General features: G+C 39.8%; 1 protein-coding gene across 2 annotated transcripts in view; it reads left to right on the top strand.

Annotated features, from left to right (window-relative positions):
* The window catches only part of LOC141107553 (antigen-presenting glycoprotein CD1d-like), a 114,274-nt gene that overhangs the window by 86,549 nt on the left and 6,462 nt on the right, over positions 1 to 21,263 (top strand). For both annotated transcript variants that reach the window (XM_073598374.1, XM_073598372.1), the window contains exons 2-4: positions 6,453 to 6,710; positions 10,243 to 10,521; positions 20,549 to 20,818. In XM_073598374.1, the coding sequence (XP_073454475.1) occupies positions 6,453 to 6,710; positions 10,243 to 10,521; positions 20,549 to 20,818 (807 nt within the window). The remainder of the gene's footprint in view (positions 1 to 6,452; positions 6,711 to 10,242; positions 10,522 to 20,548; positions 20,819 to 21,263) is intronic.

Consider the following 21,263-nt stretch of genomic DNA (forward strand, 5'->3'; position numbering starts at 1 on the left):
CACTGTTCCTATTTTGTGTGTATTAATCACTTGTAATATATGTGAGAGGAATGGTGTAGGTTGTTTGTTAGGAGCGTAGTAGGAAATCACCGTGATTGCTGAATCCATTATATAACCCATGAGTATCAGGTATCTACCTTCTGGGTCTTTAATTTCTGATGATAGGGTGAATGGTGTGGATCGGTGAAATGCAATTAGAGTTCCCCTTTGCTTGGTACAGGCAGAAGCCGTGTAAATTTGTTGATAAAAAGGAGAAATATATTTTGGAGTAGAATCTTTGGTGAAGTGTGTTTCTTGGAGGCATATTATGTGATCCTTCTTGTTATGAAAAGTACGGAAGGCTTTGGTCCTTTTTTGAGGGACATTTATTCCCTGAACATTCAGGGAAAGTATATTCAGTGGTGCCATGGCAACAGATCAAATAGTTTTGACTTACTTTTTGTTATGCAGAGCTGACTGCGCAGATCAACCTGTGTGGACTGAAGAGATGAATAGATAGAAAAGAAACCAGTGAATTCTGGAGTAAAGAGTAAACAAAAAACATATGAGATTAGATGATACATTGTATAAGTTATTTTTTGCAAGTAATCACAATTTACCCGTGAAAGAGAGTAAATATCTCTCTCAGGGGAATAAGTGCCTTCGTCACACTCCCACATAATATGGTTGGGAGAATGAGGAGGGCTAATGGGGGTACACGGATCTTCCGCTTACAGGAGAGAAGTGCTATGTCAAAAGACATCAAAATGATGATTCATTAATTGGAGTGCAGAATATAGTTTTTGTTGAAATTATTTATTCCAGGGTGGTTGTATATGGTTAGTCTTGCCCTAGGCTAAATAATTCAGTTAGAAAGGTACTGTTAATAACTTTGGTATTGATGAAGATAGTTTGAATTATTTTGGGATTTTAACCCTTTTAGAGTAAATAATTACATATTTTATTCATATGTAATTGTTTAGATATGTTAACTCATAAAATTGAGGTTGTATTGCTTCAGATTAGAATAAACAAAAACATAATTCTAGGAACTAGTTAGGTAATAATATATTTGTTTTAAGAAAAGAAAGAAAAAGCTTCCATTACTTCTGGATTATTGAACATATTTGTCCTAAAAAGTAATAAATCTATTGTTATTATCTGATAATATATAACTGAACAAGAATTTCCTTATTTCACTTATATATTCTAAGGCTATATGAATCAGAAGTAATGAGAAATATAACTGGATTGTAACATGATCTCACACAGTGTGTGACTATCAGAATGCAGTTACATTCAGTTATAAATACAGGTTTTTTTATAGAGAACCATCTCTTAGTATAATAAATGAAGAGATATCAGGAATTAGGATGTCAGTCCATTGAATCTTCTTGGTCCATGGATGATGTGGCATAATGGCCTCTTTTGTGAGAATGATGATTCCCATTTTGTTCTGAAATTTTCTGAGTGCTGCCTGAAGGTGAAGATGATGCCATTCTTCTGCGTGTGGGAGAGTTGCTGCTTGTGGGTTCTGTCAGATTTAATTTTAAAAGGGTTTGTTGTAGTTCATCTGCTGATCTGCTTCTGTAAATTGTACCTTGGTAGTTAAATCTGACTGAAAAGGGGAAGCCCCATTGATACATAATGTTGTGGCGTTGCAGTTCCATTAGTTGGGGTTTCATGGATCGTCTTTTAGTAATAGTAAGTTGGGATAGGTCAGCAAAAATTTGATAATTGTGTCCTTGAAAATTAAGTTCCTTTTTTTCTCTTGACTCAAATGGAGAGTCTTGCTGTGACATTTTCTGTCTGTGAGAGCGCCCTGATGCTGTATCTTGTGAGGTGACTGGAGCTGCTTTAGTTGCAGTGAGTGCCTGTGAGCTCTTTGTGAGGTGATTTTTATTTCTGCCACGGTTTCCTCCCAGTACCAAATTTCCTGCCCAAACTTTCACAGTTTGTTCCCTGGGGCAAAAAGGTTCAAATGGATACCTTTTGAGCCTGCAGGCTCCGCTTTGTCCTTCTCTTCTCTCCTCAGCGGTGTGGAGCTCTAACAATGCATGTCTGCTCCGTTAGGGTCCGCCCAACTCCCCCGGGTGCTTTTTTTCAATCACCTTGGTGATATCTGCAGTTTATACCATCTTGTTTTTTGTTACTTGTATCATCATAGATACATTTTATATATTTCCTACATTATAGAAGTCCCCTCCACTGCGGGGTGTTGGTGTGTGCGGACCGGTGTTCCTCGTTCAAGTCCCCCTCTCAGCTCTCGGACCAGGCTCCATGGCTCTCCCCTGGCTTTGTTTTGTCGCACGGTCCCAGTTTTGGTTATCATGTGAGTAACCTTTTTGGCATGGCCCATTATGCCCAATTTCCCCCTTTTCTGCTGATTTTGTTAGACCCATGAAACTATATTACTTTTCATACATTTTTTATAGAATTTAGATGCATCCGGCTCCTGAAGAGTGGATTGAAGTCCATGAAACGCAGCGTCGGGCCTACCTTTGATGCATTAAACACACATTGACCAATTTTCAGATGTTTTTTACTTCATATGACTTTTATCTTGCTTGGGGGATTAAGATGCATAATTGTACCTACCCATGTCCTATGGTTGTATATACATATATTTATTGTTTATATGCAATTATTTTATGTCTAATGTTTGCAATGCGTTTTTATGCCATGTTGATCATTGGTCCTTAATAAACATACATATGTTTGCACCTCTGTGAGTGTGATTGGGCTGCATCATGCGCACCTCATTTAAAGTCCCAACCTCCCCCCCTCTTTTTCGTATTAGCTTACAGAGACTGCCGACAAGGCCCAGGCCTAGGGCAGCACTTTGCTGGGGGGCAACACAGAAAGAGTCCCCGCCGGCTTGCGCTGTTATGCCCCGTACACATGGTCGGATTTTCAGACGGAAAATGTTTGATAGGACCTTGTCGGAAATTCCGACCGTGTGTAGGCTCCATCACACATTTTCCATCGGATTTTCCGACACACAAAGTTTGAGAGCAGGATATAACATTTTTTGACAACAAAATCCGTTGTCGGAAATTCCGATCGTGTGTACACAAATCCGACGGACAAAGTGCCACGCATGCTCAGAATAAATAAAGAGATGAAAGCTATTGGCCACTGCCCCGTTTATAGTCGTACGTGTTTTACGTCACCGCGTTTAGAACGATTGGATTTTCCGACAACTTTGTGTGACCGTGTGTATGCAAGAAATGTTTGAGCCAACATCCGTTGGAAAAAATCCTAGGATTTTGTTGTCGGAATGTCCGAACAAAGTCTGACCGTGTGTACGGGGCATTAGTGTAGCTCCAATCTTATGGGGCAGACTGGGCTGATAGGCAAATTAGTCTAGCGTCCCCATAAAGCGGCCGCACTGTTTCCGGTATGCGGGAGGATGGCATTCCGCAACTGTGGGGTTGGGGGGGGTGTGCCGCTTCTAATTTTGACTGTCCTATCATCCTGGACCACAAACCTTCCTCACTGTGCTATATGCTATATATGGTTATATCTTCTTAGTCCTCTCCATAAAATTATCAGAAATGTGTGCTTAAAGTATAAAGTACTTTATGCTATCTCATTTTGGATAGAATAAAGGAGGGTTATAGCCCCTGTCAGTTTATTTTTTACCATCCCTGTTCCATTGCAGAGATTTACCTTCACTTCCTGCCCGATAGCCAAACAGGAAGTGAGAGGAAATCTATGCAAATTAAGGGAATCCATTGCCCCACCCAGGCCCTCGGAACTAGTGTCCCAACTCGAAAATTTCAGGGCGGGTCCTAAACAGCAAGGGGTGTGGCCTTGACAGGAAGGGGTGGGTCATATTTAAATTAGGGGGTGCACGAGTTTAGTCGGGCCTAGGGCAGCACAAAACCCAAATACACTACTGCTGTGTCACCAAAATTGCAGGTAAAAGCTCAGAAACAGCTAATATTGCAAATGCTTACTTGCAGCACTTTGCCTCTCCCTATATTTTTCCTTTCCCTTTACCAGAAAACTTTGAGGGTGCATTTGAAGAGCACAAAACTCTAAACATTGTTAAAGTGTTACTGAACCCAGGACCCTGCATTCACTACATCTGGTCTCTCACAGAACATGGAAATGTAGTAATTTTAGTAATATAAACTGCTAAATATCTTTTCTCATCAGCAGTATATAGCAGTCTTATGACTTCTATCAGTGTCTGGTTAAAGCTTGTAGGAGGAGTTTTCATTCTCCTCTGACTGTCCTATGAGGCTGCTTGACTCCTGACCCTCTGTCTGGACAGTGCTGATTGGCCCTGTGCTGATCACATGCATCCTCCCAAGGAAAAAAAAAAACTCTCTAGCAATACACACCAAACTAAGCATGTGCAGAGTGCCTCCTAGGGCTCTGTTCTATCAGGAGATGGATTGAGGACAGTGGAAGAAGGGGAGGATCAGAGAAAACAGGATCAAACAGCCTTTTTACACAATGCAGAGGATTAACCCCTTAAGTTCCACGGTTAGTATAACAAACATGCTTTACTGCATATACACACTGATTTTACTGTTGTGGGTTTAGTAACACTTTAAGACTTCATGCATAGAGGACATTTTTAATGGCACTTTTAGATGCATTTTGTGTTTTTTTTTTTTTTTTATGCCTCTAAATGCCCCACAATGTTACCCTATGTACTTATTTAGAGGTATTTAGAGGCAGAAAAAACACTGCCAGTGTGTTCAGGAACAGCCGCACTTTGGTGAAAAAGATGGCTGTCACGTCTAAATTGCGCTTAAGTGCTAGGTGCAGCAAGGGCCTGAGTGTTCATTTCAACAGCCAAAATAATGCCCAAGCGTTGACGCAACGTGTTTGCAAAAACACTGCGTTTTTGCAAAAACCCAGTGTGAATGGGGCCTAAAGGATAAGTTTGCTTACAAAATAAAAAATAAAATAATTGCACATATTTTTGTGCAGGGAAAGAATGTGCATTTTTTTGTTCACATGAGCCTGCAAAGCATTTCATCTGTGATCAGTAGATTGGGCAGTGGTGGCCCATAATGCAGGGCACAGGGGCACCGCCCCCCTATGCATGCGTCCGGCCCCCTAATCTACATGTGGGGGAACAAGATGCATGAATTCCATGTGATTAGAGCATGTGATTAGAGCCAGAGGCTCTAAAAGCCTTTAAAAAAGGGTGGGCTCGGGGTGCAGAGCAATGCGCCCTGGAGCCACCCAGTTGTGTGACAATAGCGAATAGATATTCGCTATTGTCAAACTGATTCTCCTCCCGGCCAATGAGGAAGCGGGTCCTGAGAACAGTTTCCAGATTGGCCGAAAGGAGAAGTGATCCTATTGGCCTAGCAGGAGGAGGGAGGAGACGCATGGCCGCCGTGATGCCGAGGAGGAGACGAAGGGGAAGCCGCCGCCCATTGCCTGGAGGTAAGCGCTGCCTGCATCATAGATGGGGTAAGTGCATGGCTGGTATTTGACCGGCCGACTGGGGGGGGGGGTGCGATTGAAGCACCAAGTGTCTGAATATAGGAATAGATAATACAATGAGTTCAGCTCTTTACCACTGGACATCATCCTTACCATATTTAGTCACACTTGCATGACCAATTAATGTGTATGTAATTTTCCAGTCAACCTTTTTTTTGCTTTTATATGCACCTGGATGTTTTTTACTGGGCACAAAAATATAAAATCAGATGGGATAATTTGTCTGATTATATTTGCATGGATTATGTTACAAATACTACATAACTACATAGTTATATAGGTTATCTGGTTGAGAAAAGACACAAGTCCATCTAGTTTAACCCACATATCTAGTGTTGTCCCCGGAAAACATTCTGCCACAATGTAAAAACAAACTGCAACAACTTTTGGACACTTTAAACAACTTTTTGTACCAGGCTCACTTGCCAGCTCTTCTCCACTAAAAAGTGCTTCCTGGGCTTCAGCAAAGATTGGGATCTGCCCCCACCCCTTGAGAACGCAGAGTGAGTGGTCAGTTACAAGATGATTGCTTTGAGCTTCAGCCAATCACTATGAAGAAAAGCAGTCAGGAGGTCCAATCAGAAAAGGATTTCACATACAGAAGAGAATACCAGGCTCCAGGATTCTGCCTATGGGACTGTGGGACAGCCTTCAATTTTTGGGAGAGTTGAGGGGTTTAAGGGGTCTTTAAGGATCTGTGGTAGACTTGGAATTGTTACAACATAGGGGCTCATCTGATAGTATACTGCTTTCCTGTTGCTGTTGGTTCTACCAGGGTCCGTTGGGGGAAGTTTATATGTTCAGTTCTGATCTGGCCTTGAGCCATTGAGGTGCAGCTGGGGCCATGAATGGTGCTTGGTTAATACATTTGTGAGGGGATAACCAATGAACCTCTCCTGAAAACACTTGTCCATTTATTTTGATCCATGTTCACTGGTATATTATCAGTCATGTATGTGGAAGACATACTCAGACATAACTTAATCTTTTTTCCACAGGCTCTATCAGGATAACAATCACACAGAATTCATATTTCTCAAGTGATCAAGTAATGACCCTCTGGGGGTCCCTGGAGGTGGAAGACATTCAGGCACTGGCAGCCTACAATGATACGAGGCTGATTGAGTTCAAGCAAAGCTGGTCAAAGAAGAGTCTGAATGACACTGACTGGGAGATTAGCAATATGTTGTTAAAACGTTACTATAAAAATTTCCAAAACCATGCAAGAAACCTAATTGAGAAAGTTTTGATCAAAGGTAATATAGTATATTGTAATAGAAATAGATTGCAGTGATTATATTTTACTTACAGGAGGCATTTAACTACAAAATTATAAGGATATTCTGGGCAATGAGGCAGTACCTCTTGTTAACCAGTACTCCCTCACGACTATGTCCATTTAGTCAGAGCCATTCCTTCTTTGGACAAAAACACAAAAGAATAGAGTGCAACGCCACCCTAGTGTAACCTATCTACCTGAGTGGCACCTAATTTTGTCTTTTTGGGTCATAACTTACACAATTCCTGCTAAATCTGACAGATAAACCTATACTGAGTTAATACAGGGGATCGGTTCCAGTAAATGGCCCCTGCCACCCCTCCTGACCAGGTTCCTTCCTTCTGCTGCCCAGGCCCCCTTGTTGGACTACTGAGGCTGGGACCAGGTACAGGTGAACCAGTGCTACCCCCTTATCGGCGGCCCTGTTTACAAGTATTGGGAAATATTTGACATTGACAATTTGACAGTTTTCTGGCCTAAGCAGCCATTCATCTGGTCTGAACACTATCCTCTGGAGGTGCAAAGAGGTTATCTATCCAAAAAGGCTCTCATACTGGATGTCACCCAGCAATAGAGTGCTGGATAGGCAAGTATATCTTGCTGGAGGAGAGAGCTATTATTATTATTTGGGCAGATGACAGTGTCTACTTTAATGCCTAGGACTCAGGATAGTGATTTTCACAATGCTTTGAAATGGCACTGTCTCCCTTTATGACAGGGCTGGGAACATTTGGCCTTCAAGGCCAATTACAACCAAATAGCCCTTTCATGATAGGAAAGTATTAGTACCAGGGCTTTTTTTCCTCAAACAATAGGTGCTGGAACTCAACCACGACCCCCCAAAACCCATCCCCCCCACACACCCTCCAAATCACATCAGATAGTGGGTGTGGTCATATTTCACAAACAGTAGAAGGGTTTTAAAGGGGCATTAAATATCAGGATTGCATTACATACAGAGTGCAGAGTTCATGGGGGTTACACACAGTGTGCAGAACTGTCACTTGTAAACACAGAAACCAGACTTCTGTGTTTACAACTGATTGTGGTGAGCAGGCCCCCCCCTAGGGTCTGAGCTAGAGGTGGTGGAACTGAGTTCCACCAAGTTCCCCCTGAAAAAAAGCCCTGATTAGTACCATACAAAGTGTGCCACATTGTTGCATTAATTGGTGACCATGGTAAAAGAGTATTTGTGAAGGACATGGTTCACTGTGACACACCTTTTTTACATCTTCCAGCTTCAGTTTACTTTTCAATGCTCAACATTTGGCCACATGAAATCTCGGAGCCTCGAAGGAAGTTCGAGTTGGGGGGACTTTTTTTCAGATTGTAGAGATTTAGGTCTGAGCAGGAAGCAGGTAGCTGTAAAAAGTCTAGCAGATGTCATTGACTTCAGGTCCTGCTCAGATCAATATTTTATTAGGGGAGTATCACCACTCTTGTTAGTACTTGCCTAAGGGGGTTGCCCCCAGGCCCAGTCCTCCCCATCCTGACTTTTATTATTAAGCTGAAAAGCCAAGGGTCCATTTAAAGCAGTGGTTCTCCACTCCTGTCCTCAGGACCCACTAACAGGTCAGATTTTAAGTATTACCTTGGGGAGATGCAGACTAGAATACTGCAATCACTGAGCAGCAAATTATATCACCTGTGATGTATTTCAGTTATCTTGCAAACCTGGCCTGTTAGTGGGTCCTGAGGACAGGGGTTGAGAACCATTGTTTTAAAGGGAAGCTATCATTGTTTTAGAGCAGCAACCTCCTTTCAAAAAAAATGGTTCTCACCGAAACCCTGGATAAGGAAGAAATTGTTGTTCTTACCCATTCATTTGTGTATGTACATTTCAGCTTGAGCTATCGAAGGAGGTCCACAACAGGGGTTTCCCTGATGAACTGATGAACAAATAAGGAGAAGCATGTGCATACAAGCCTAGAGCTAGATAAAAAAGCAGGAAAACATGAAAGGAGGATATTATTTGTATAGAATATTTTTTTTGGGGGGGGGGTTCTAGTTGTGTGCATTTTAGTTATTTATTATGGTCTCAAAACCAATATTCTTTTTCTTGCTTAAAGCAGTTATAAACCCCCAAAAATATATTTATTGCAGCTTACCAGTTGCTACTTGTGGTGACTGCATTAGTATTCTTTTTTAGGCTTTTCCTTTTCCATTATTTTCACCTAGTGAGTTAGTAAGTCTGTTATTTTTTCAACTACTTTAACAGACTAAGCTATCAAGCAAAAGTGTCAGGTTCAGGGTTGGGACAAACCATTTAACACTGACATGAGTGCTTACAATAATAATAATAATAATAATAGCATTTAATAATTTATTAATTTCATTCCCAAATTAAAAGAAAAAATGTAACTGCTTAAAAAGTGTTGGCTAGAGTTTTGCTTTCATTTGGTAATTTCAGCCCCGGAAGGTTTTACCCCCTTCCTGACCAGAGCACTTTTTACAATTTGGCACTGTGTCGCTTTAACTGGTAATTGCAGTCATGCAATGCTGTACCCAAAGGAAATTTGCATCCTTTTTTTCCCACAAATAGAGCTTTCTTTTGGTGCTATTTGATCACCTCTGTGGTTTTTATTTTTTGTGCTATAAACAAAAATGTTTTTAAAAACAATTTCTTCATCAGTTTAGGCCAATATATATTCTTCTACATATTTTTGGTAAAAAAAATTGCAATAAGCGTATATTGATTGGTTTGTGCAAAAGTTATAGCATCTACAAACTATGGGAAAGATTTATGGCATTTGTTTGGCATTTTTATTATTTATTTATTTTTTGCTAGTAATGGCAGTGATCTGCGATTTTATAGCGACATTGCGACGGTCAGATCAGACACTTTTGACACATTTTTTGGACCATTGACATTTATACAGCGATCAGTGCTATAAAAATGCACTGCTTACTGTGTAAATGTCACTGGTAGGGAAGGGGTTAACACTAGGGGGCGATCAAGGGGTAAATGTGTGTACCCTCAGTATGTTCTAACTGTATGGGGATAGGACTGAGTAGGAGAGGAGACATATCGCTGTTCTTACTTACTAGGAACAAACAACATGTCTCCTCTCCTCCTGACAGCACAGGGATTTGTGTGTTTACACACAAATCCCCATGCTGGCACTCGTGCGTGGCCAGCAGTGATCGCGACCACCGTCCACGCGCAATGGGTCCCCTACCATGCAGTGGGCATGCACGTGGCCTCTGGCGGCTCTTACATGTTACCCCTGTATTTAGGGTGTATTTTGATCGACTGTTGTCACCTATTAGGAAGCTGAGGAACCAGAGAAATGATGTGCAGCCAATACTGGAACATTATACAGGAAGTGTCTGAAAGAGGTTGGAGGACAGCAGGGCTAAGATGCAACAAAGAATTAAAAAAAGTGAAAAGGGTTTACCTATGTCTTGCTTAGGAACCTGCCCTTAACAAATATAGCTACATCAATACATGACATTCAAAAGTCTGAAAATATTACTACCTATTTTAACTGAGAACCAATCCACCTCAGGTGCCGTCTTATTCCAGTGCTGGGTGGGATGTTCCTCATCCATTGATGATATTGAAGATTTCACTTACAAGGTGGCTCTGGATGGAGAAGATCTGGTGTCCATAAATGCTAAAGAGGGAATGTGGGTGGCTGGCAATTCCCCTTACTCTCAGGATGCACAGAGGATGATGCAGAGGGAGAACGGCACAAGGAAGTCCCTTATTGACGTACTGAAGCACCAATGCCATTTGATCGCCCTTTCATATTTAACTGCGGGGAAGGAAGCATATTCAAGGAAGAGTAAGTACCAACAGCATATACTTAAATCAAAAATAAACATTTTATATATTGTAGCTTATCAGTTTTCTTTTTCAGTATTTTCACCTGGTGAAATTGCTAGAACATTTTTGGATTTTTTTTCCCCTCACTTTTAGCTCCACCATGACATCCAGCTAAAGTGAATTAGTAAGTGAATAATTAGGGAAAAAAAATAAACCTACAGTATATACAATAGATACAAAAAGTCTACACACCCCTGTTAAAATGTCAGGTTCTGTGATGTAAAAAAACGAGACAAAGATAAATAATTTCAGAACTTTTTCCACCTTTAATGTGACCTATTAATTGTACAAAGTTGAAAAGCAAACTGAAATCTTTTTTTTTTGGGGGGGGGGGGGGTTGTAAAAATAAAAAAATAAAATAATGTGGTTGCATAAGTGTGCACACCCTCTTATAACTGGGGACGTAGCTGTGTTCAGATTTAAGCAATCACACCCAGACTCATGTTAAAAAAGGAGTCAGTACACACCTGCCATCATTTAAAATGCCTCTGATTAACCCCAAATAAAGTTCAGCTGTTCTAGTAGGTCTTTCATTACATTTTGTTAGTCGCATCCTACAGCAAAAGCCATGGTCCACAGAGAGCTTCCAAAGCATCAGAGGGATTGCCTTGTTAAAAGGTATCAGTCAGGAGAAGGGTACAAAAGAATTTCCAAGGCATTATATATACCATGGAACACAGTGAAGACAGTCATCATCAAGTGGATAAAATATGGCACAACAGTGACATTACCAAGAACTGGACATCCCTCCAAAATTTATGAAAAGACAAGAAGAAAACTGGTCAGGGAGACTGCCAAGAGGCCTACAGCAACATTAAAGGAGCTGCAGGAATGTCTGGCAAGTACTGGCTGTGTGGTACATGTGACAACAATCTACCGTATTCTTCATATGTCTGGGATATGGGATAGAGTGGCAAGATGAAAGCCACTTACAAAGAAAAACAGCCTGGCTAAATTTTGCAAAAACACATCTGAAGTCTTCCAAAAGCATGTTTGGAACAAAAACACTGCACATCACCAAAAAAATGTCATACCCACCGTGAAGCATGGTGGTGGCACCATGCTTTGGGGCTGTTTTTCTTAAGCTGGAACAGGGACCTTAGTCAGGGTAGAGGGAATTATGAACATTTCCAAATACCAGTCAATAATGACACAAAACCTTCAAGCTTCTGCTAGAAAGCTGAACATGAAGAGGAACTTCATCTTTCAGTATGACAATGGCCCAAAGCATAAATCCAAATCAACAAAGGAATGGCTTCAACAGAAGTAGATTAAAGTTTTGGAAAATCTGTGGGGTGATCTGAAGAGGGCTGTACACAGGAGATGCCCTCGCAATCTGACAGATTTGGAGTGTTTTTGCAAAGAAGAGTGGGCAAATATTGCCAAGTCACAGAAACAGGGGTGTGTAGACTTTTATATCCACTGTATAAACACTTTAAGGTAGGACCTCAAGAGAAACATAAAAACCTGAGAGGTTTCTAACCCTTCCCCAAGGCTGAGTCTACAAATAAACCAAAAGAGGGCACTTGGCACACACTTCTGACCCCATGCCATGTGCTCCTCTAACCATCAGCCCCAAGGGGGTGAATTGAGGTTCCATGTTTGTTGGGCATAGTATTACCTTTCAGAGAACCTAACCTCCCCACATCTAGTGGCTGTGCCAAAGTCAAGGATAAAATACGTTTTCACTGGTGTACAACTTTAAAGGATACCTGACATGGTGGACATAGGCAGGCTTTTTTGTTGACCCCTCTTGCCAATTGCCCAACTGTAACATGATCATAATCCTATGAATCAGCATATGAATAAGGAATTATGACATTAATTTGCCAAGTAATTTTTCTGAGTTAGTGGCTGAGAAGAAAGGAAACCAGACAACTAGCATTTTCAAAAGAAGACCAACAATGGTAGTCTTTCTCTCATGGCAGGTATACATTTAAAGTGATACTAAAGCTTCCTTTTTTTTCTAAAATAAGAAACATGTTATACTTACCTGCTCTGTGCAGTGGTTTTGCACAGAGCAGCTCTGATTCTCTTATTTTTGAGGTCCCCCTCCTGCACTCCTGGCACCTCCCCTTCAAGCAGTGCCCCCCATAGCAAGCCACTTGCCCTGGAGGCACCACTGCGGTCTCACTCCTGAGCCATTGCTCTATGCATACGTTCCATAGGACACTGCCCCGCCCCTGCTCTCTCCTCATTGGCTCACTGGCTGTAATTGACAGCAGTGGGAGCCAATGGGCGCTGGATCAGAGGTAGCTCAGGTAAGTATTGGGGGGGGGGGTTTCACTTGCACACAGAAGGTTTTTTTACCTTCATGCATAGAATGCATGAAGGTAAAAAAACTTCAGCCTTTAGAGCCACTTTAAGGGTATCAAATGCCAAGCCCCTTTTTTTCTTAGATTTGTACAGAGGAGGTTTTTTCTTTGCTGCCTGTGGTCCATTAGGGAGCTTTTCCTTCAATCCTTGTCTTGGAGACACAAAGGGAAGTGAGTGCGCAGACAGTTGTTAGCTGAAGTTAGATAGCCAGCTTGGCTGCCTAAGGCAGGTGGAAGGGGTTCATATTTTTGCCTCTTTTCTAGGTAAGTTTGTGGGCTTTCTTGTGGTCCGGCCTCTTTCTTCCTGTGAATAAAGAGGAGATGTATGTGTCCAGAGAGAAAAAAAATGAAAATTTAGAATAAAAAAATTAAAATTCGTTTCTGTTATACAATTTTGCAAATAAGTAATTTTTCTTCTTTGCTGATGTTCACTGATGAGACTGCATTGATGTGCACTGATGCCAGTGAGCACAATAACCTGAGCATTGGTGCCAGTGCCTGCAATAATAACCTCAGCTTTGATTCTAGCGACCACAATAATAACTCCCACATTGGTGGTCAGTGGCAGTGTTATTTAAACCTTCATTCAATGGTAGTCAATGGCAATGCAATCAACCCCCACTCTTTAAATCTCCTCCTTCCCATATCAATCTTTTGTGGCAGTGTTAAGGAACTATATCTATTTGCAATACTTTTTCCCATTTTGGATCAAATAAGGCAGGGAGTAATAACCCCTTGCAGTTTATTTTTGTCATCTATGTCCCATTGGGGAGATTTCCCTTCACTTCCTGTCCCATAGCCAAAACAGGAAGTTAGAGGAAATCCCTGCAAATAAAGGGAATCCCTTGGGGACCCCCAGGTCACCATAACTAGTGTACCCATTGGAAGATTTCCCCTCCATTAATTTTCTGGGGACAAACCAAGATTTGAGATTATATTTAACTTTGACTTTCAATGACAATGGTAAACAGGACCAATAGAAAGGGTGAATCTCCCTAACAGGAGAACAGAAAGCAATAAAAACTGACAGGTGTTCTAATCCATCTTCACTTTACCAAAAACGAAAAAAAATTGAAAATGTGCACTTAATTGTATTCCTTTCCCCTTGCATTGCTGGTCAGTGGCTGTACTATTACCCTCCACCCACCACCATTTTGTCAGGTGCCCTGTTTTCTCAGCTCTACATTTCCTTGTCAAAAGAAGTTTATTGAATATACAATGTTATAAAGATACATAAAGTAAGTTCACAAGGATCTATAAAGTAAGCTCATTGTTTTACAGTAGGGTTTATATAGGTAAATATCATGAAATTTCAAATATTAAACATCGGGTTCACGTAAACCTAAATTAAAGATATATATCATTTCCTTAGTTACTTTTGTAGGTATTTAAATGATTTATACCTACTATACATATTGTTTACAAGTAGAGTGTATATAGGTCAAATAAATTCTGATAATGAGCTTTAATCGTAAGGTGGAGAAAAGGAAAGAGAAAGAAGAAAAAGGGTTGAAAGGTAGAGGTATGGTCCACAAGGTTGTCCTGCTCGTCAGTTTATTATTCTTTTTAGTTCTCTTTGAAGCCTTAGAATGGGTGTCTCTGTAAGTCATTTAATCTGTTACCATGGCAACAGGACAGAGTCATTGAAGTTTGACAGGAACTGTTGTTTTATCCAAGGATGCCAAAGTTTTTCAAATTTTGGAATTTGATTTTGATCGATGGCTACCATCTTAGCATGGGACATTGTATTATTCATTCTGTGAATTGTTTCTGCTAGTACCAATGTAGAAGATTTCCATGCCTTGGCCACTGTTTGTTTTGCAGCCGTTATTAGTTGGATCATAAGTTTGAATTGAGAGAGTGTTAACCATTCCGGTTTTAGATTAAGTAAAGTTAAATATGGATCTGGTTGTATTATTTTTTTTAATATTTTAGATGCAATCACGAAGACTTCCTTCCAGAAGGTTTGGATTACTGGGCACGTCCACCATATGTGTAAATATGTGCCTATTTCTGGGCATCCTCGAAAACAAAGAGCTGAGGTATTAGGTGAATATTTTGCCACTCTAGCGGGTACAAGGTACCAGCGAGTTAGGACTTTATAATTTGTCTCCAGTGCTAAGATGTTGGGTGAAGATGACTTAGATGTGAGCCATATGTTAGACCAGTCCGTGTCTTCTAAAGTTCGTCCCAGGTCCTCCTCCCACCTCTGAACGTAAGAGGGTCTATTAAGATTTGCTACTCCATATAATTGATTATAAAGTGATGAAATTGTACCTTTAGCAAATGGATCTTTTGTACAGATTGATTCAAAAATTGATAATTGGGATAATGGTGTATCCCCCTTTAGGAATGGTGTATAGAAATTTTTGATTTGGAGATATCTAAATATCTCAGAGTTTGGTAGATCATATTTTTCTCTAAGCGATGGGAATGAAAGGAATGATTTAGATGCTATGAAGTCATTTAGTGTCTGAATGCCTGATGTTGTCCAAGCTTTAAAAGAATTTGGGTAGATCCATGCCGGATAAAAGGCCAGATTTCTGATAAAAGAAAGGAGAGGATTGTGTGGAGATTGTAACTGATATTTGGTTTTTAGTTTATCCCAGAGAGATAAGAAGTGTTTAGTTATGGGATTATGAATTTTAAAGCGGTCTTTAGGATCAAGCCATAATAAATTTGATATTAATAGAGGGTCATTTTCTGAAGCCTCTATAAATACCCATAATGGGATTTCCTGTTTTGCATGGTATTTGGACAGACTGGCCAAATGTGCTGCTCTGTAGTAGTTGGTAAAATTAGGGTATCCCAGGCCTCCTTTATTTTTGGGGAGATGTAGTGTGTGTATAGGTATACGTGGTTTAGAAGAGCCCCATATAAACAAAGTTGCTCTTTTTTGTACTATTCTCAAAAAATAGGAAGGAATTGGAATAGGGAGGACTCTGAATAGATAAAGCAATTTGGGTAGAATAGTCATTTTGATTGCATTAATCTTCCCTATCCAGGATAAAGTTGCAACCATTGTTTTATTAGATTTGTGATCTGTCTTAATACAGGAGGATAATTGGTTGAGAATAAGTCAGAATGAGATGCTGTTAAATGAATTCCAAGATATGGGATTGATTTTTCTGCCCATGTGAATGGGAGTGTAGCCCTAGCCGGGATCAATTCCATGTTTGTGAGTGAAATATTAAGCACTAGGCATTTCTTAGGATTAATCATAAGGCCGGATAGGGCTGCAAATCCATCAAGAGCTGGTATTAAGTTAGGACCAGAGACCTGTGGTGATGATAGAAAAAGTAATATATCGTCTGCAAATATACATAGTTTGTGTGTAATACCTCCTACTTCAATGCCAGTTATAGTTTGGTTTGTTCTGATGTATTGGGCCATGGGTTCGAGTATAAGGGCAAATAATAAGGGAGATAATGGGCAACCCTGTCGGGTACCTCTTTCGATATTAAAGGCTTCAGATTTGTATCCAGCATATTTTATATAGGCTTTGGGTTTATTATATAATGCTTTGATCCATGTTAAAAAGTGGGGTCCCAAACCCCATTTTTGTAATGAATATTGCATATATTGCCAGGATACTGTGTCAAATGCCCTCTTAATATCGAGAGATAGAAAACATAAAGGGATTTTCCGTTTTTTAGCAATATGTGCCAATAACACTGCCCTGCGTATATTATCGCCTGCCTGTCTATTTGGCATGAAGCCTACTTGATCTCTATGTATTAATTTTCCTATAATGCTATTGAGGCGTTTTGCTATTATTTTTGCTAATAATTTAATATCGAGGTTTAACAGAGAGATAGGCCGATAATTCACACAGGAAGTATCATCAGAAAGGGGTTTTGGGATCATACAAACAATTGCCATTAGTGTTTCTTGCCGAAAAGAATGTCCATCTAGAAGTTTGTTAAAAGTTTCAGTGAGAATGGGAGAGAGTATTTCTGAGAATGTTTTATAGTATAAAGCCGAGTAGCCGTCTGGGCCTGGTCTTTTGTTAAGTTTTAGGTCTTTTATGGCGTTAGCAACTTCATCTATAGTTATAGGCTCATCCAAACTGCTTTTTTGATTCTGAGATAACTCAGGTAAGGTTATTTTTGAGAAGAAGGATTCAGCCTCTGTAGGATTAAATTCATTGTTTGTCTTGTATAAAGTTGCGAGATGTGAGTGAAATTTATGGACTATTTTAACTGGATTACAAGTGTAAACATTTTTTGATAATTTCAAACGTATTGGTTTGAAAGATTTGTTAGTTGAATTTAATGCCCGAGCCAAATATGTACCTGGTTTGTTTGTATTCATGTAGAAATTGTGTTTGGAGCGTTTGAGGGATTTATCAACTGACTCAGTGAGAAATAGATCGTATTCCAATCTAGATTTTTCCAGATGAGATTTTGTACTCTGAGATGGATTATCTTGAAATGATATGTAGGCTGCATTAAAATTGAGTTCTAGTTTTTTTGCTAGATTTGTGCGTTCCCGTTTAAATAGTGCCATTTGTCTTTGTATTGTACCACGCAAGACAGGCTTATGAGCTTCCCACAGTGTTATTGGGGAGATGTCTGTTGTATTATTAATTGATATGTATTACTTTAAAGCTTGTTCAATGGCCATCTGATGTAGTGGGTGTTTGAGCATTATGTCCGGTAAGTACCACGTTGGGTCATGCACTTTTGGTATGGCTGAGGCTATTGTAGTGTATACTGCATTATGGTCAGACCACGGAATCGGAATTATATCTGATGCAATAATTTCTGGTATCATTCCTATTGTTAGAAAAATATGATCTATTCTGGTGAAGGTTTGATGAGGGTGCGAGAAATAAGTGAATTTCTTTTTCATTGGGTTACTTTCTCTCCACGAATCTACCAGATTGTATTTGGAAAGAAGTTGAGAAAAAGGTAATCTAGAGGTTATTTTGGATGGTGTAAAAGGTGATTTATCTAGAAATGGGAGGAGGACCTGGTTCGAATCCCCACACATTATCACTGTTCCTATTTTGTGTGTATTAATCACTTGTAATATATGTGAGAGGAATGGTGTAGGTTGTTTGTTAGGAGCGTAGTAGGAAATCACCGTGATTGCTGTATCCATTATATAACCCACGAGTATCAGGTATCTACCTTCTGGGTCTTTAATTTCTGATGATAAGGTGAATGGTGTGGATCGGTGAAATGCAATTAGAGTTCCCCTTTGCTTGGTACAGGCAGAAGCCGTTTAAATTTGTTGATAAAAAGGAGAAATATATTTTGGAGTAGAATCTTTGGTGAAGTGTGTTTCTTGGAGGCATACTATGTGAGCCTTCTTGTTATGGAAAGTACGGAAGGCTTTGGTCCTTTTTTGAGGGACATTTATTCCCTGAACATTCAGGGAAAGTATATTCAGTGGTGCCATGGCAATAGATCAAATAGTTTTGACTTACTTTTTGTTATGCAGAGCTGACTGCACAGATCAACCTGTGTGGACTGAAGAGATGAATAGATAGAAAAGAAACCAGTGAATTCTGGAGTAAAGAGTAAACAAAAAACATATGAGATTAGATGATACATTGTATAAATTATTTTTTGCAAGTAATCACAATTTACCCGTGAAAGAGAATAAATATCTCTCTCAGGGGAATAAGTGCCTTCATCACACTCCCACATAATATGGTTGGAAGAATGAGGAGGGCTAATGGGGGTACACGGATCTTCCGCTTACAGGAGAGAAGTGCTATGTCAAAAGACATCAAAATGATGTTTCATTAATTGGAGTGCAGAATATAGTTTTTGTTGAAATTATTTATTCCAGGGTGGTTGTATATGGTTAGTCTTGCCCTAGGCTAAATAATTCAGTTAGAAAGGTACTGTTAATAACTTTGGTATTGATGAAGATAGTTTGAATTATTTTGGGATTTTAACCCTTTTAGAGTAAACAACTACATATTTTATTCATATGTAACTGTTTAGATATGTTAACTCATAAAATTGAGGTTGTATTGCTTCAGATTAGAATAAACAAAAACATAGTTCTAGGAACTAGTTAGGTAATAATATATTTGTTTTAAGAAAAGAAAGAAAAAGCTTCCATTACTTCTGGATTATTGAACATATTTGTCCTAAAAAGTAATAAATCTATTGTTATTACCTGATAATATATAACTGAACAAGAATTTCCTTATTTCACTTATATATTCTAAGGCTATATGAATCAGAAGTAATAAGAAATATAACTGGAATGTAACATGATCCCACACAGTGTGTGACTATCAGAATGCAGTTACATTCAGTTATAAATATAGTTTTTTTTTTATAGAGAACCATCTCTTAGTATAATAAATGAAGAGATATCAGGAATTAGGATGTCAGTCCATTGAATCTTCTTGGTCCATGGATGATGTGGCATAACGGCCTCTTTTGTGAGAATGATGATTCCCATTTTGTTCTGAAATTTTCTGGGTGCTGCCTGAAGGTGAAGATGATGCCATTCTTCTGCGTGTGGGAGTGTTGCTGCTTGTGGGTTCTGTCAGATTTAATTTTAAAAGGGTTTGTTGTAGTTCATCTGCTGATCTGCTTCTGTAAATTGTACCTTGGTAGTTAAATCTGACTGAAAAGGGGAAGCCCCATTGATACATAATGTTGTGGCGTTGCAGTTCCATTAGTTGGGGTTTCATGGATCGTCTTTTAGTAATAGTAAGTTGGGATAGGTCAGCAAAAATTTGATAATTGTGTCCTTGAAATTAAGTTCCTTTTTTTCTCTTGCAACAATTAGTATTTGTTCTTTCGTTCTGTAATAATGAAATTTTGTGATTATATCACGTGGGGGTCCATCTTTCTTTTTGGCTGTGAGGGCTCTGTGTACTCTGTCCAGTTCTAAACGTTCAATAGGGATATCTGGCTTTAGTTCTTGTAATAGAGCAGTAATAGTAGATTGCAGGTCTGTCACGGTTTCAGGTATTCCCCTTATGCGCAAGTTTGAACGTCTGGCTCTATTTTCGTAATCTTCGAGCTTAGTTTGAAGTATTAAATTCTCTTTTTTTAATTGTTCCAATTCTGTTATATTTTCTTGGGTTGTAATTTCAATTTCATCCATTTTTATTTCTAAGGCTGCGGTGCGGTTTCCCAGCTCTCTTATTTCTTTGGTTAGGCTTTTTGTTATTTGGTCTGAGGTTTGTTTTAAAGCCTTATGAAGCATCTTTTCAAATTGTAATAATATTACTGGGGATACTGAGGAGGCTTGTGGAGAAGTTTGTGAGAGGATTTGTTCTGTATCTGACTCAAATGGAGAGTCTTGCTGTGACATTTTCTGTCTGTGAGAGCGCCCTGATGCTGTATATTGTGAGGTGACTGGAGCTGCTTCAGCTGCAGTGAGTGCCTGTGAGCTCTTTGTGAGGTGATTTTTATTTCTGCCACGGTTTCCTCCCAGTACTATATTTCCTGCCCAAACTTACACAGTTTGTTCCCTGGGGCAAAAAGGTTCAAATGGATACCTTTTGAGCCTGCAGGCTCCGCTTTGTCCTTCTCTTCTCTCCTCAGCGGTGTGGAGCTCTAACAATGCATGTCTGCTCCGCTAGGCTCCGCCTCCTGCCCCCCAGCTCTACATTTCCTTACTGCTTAACATAACATGGAAATGGCTTTACCAGTTTCCTTTTTCTAATCGACTTTCCTCTATATATCTCAGTTCAACCACAGGTCCACATAACCAAGAAACTTGATACATCTGGTACAGAGGTCATCTGTATGGTCACTGGATTCTATCCAAAGCCAATCAATGTAAGCTTGTGGAAGGAAAATAAAATAGAAGAAGTGTTGTCAACCATGACTCTACCCAATGGAGATGGGACTTACCAGATAACAGTGTTATCAACTGTTATAAATTCTGTAGATCAGCAAAGTGTCTACTGCCAAGTGGAGCACAGCAGCTTGAAGGAACCTCTAATAGTACATTTAGGTGAGTAATCCTTGAAGGGCTGGAATGTGAAATTTTGTTAAGAAAAAAAAATATATAGAAAGTCGAACGTAAATAAAGAGGACAATTTGGCATGGCAATTTTTACATAGTTACATTGGTACAGCTTGTATGTGCCATACCTGTAGGATGGCCATACAATCTGGAAACCACTGTAGTAGACACTGCTAACGTTTGGGTCCCAGCTCCGGTGCGGCAAGGGTCCACAGTAAAAAAGGGTCCTGTGTGTCTTTGGCTCTGATTCAGGTGCGTATTCAGGCAAAAATTTGGACCTGATTCGCACCTGAATCGGTAATCAGAGACACACCGGATCCCATGCTGGGAATCAAAAATAGTTGATAATTTGCTTCTTTCGGCTTCCAGTGTTGAGTAAAGAAGGAGGGGAATGATGGAATATAATATTCTGCTGGAGATGAGGTAGGGGTCAG

Source organism: Aquarana catesbeiana, linkage group LG09 (assembly GCF_042186555.1).
Source record: "Aquarana catesbeiana isolate 2022-GZ linkage group LG09, ASM4218655v1, whole genome shotgun sequence".
Lineage (NCBI taxonomy): Eukaryota > Metazoa > Chordata > Amphibia > Anura > Ranidae > Aquarana > Aquarana catesbeiana.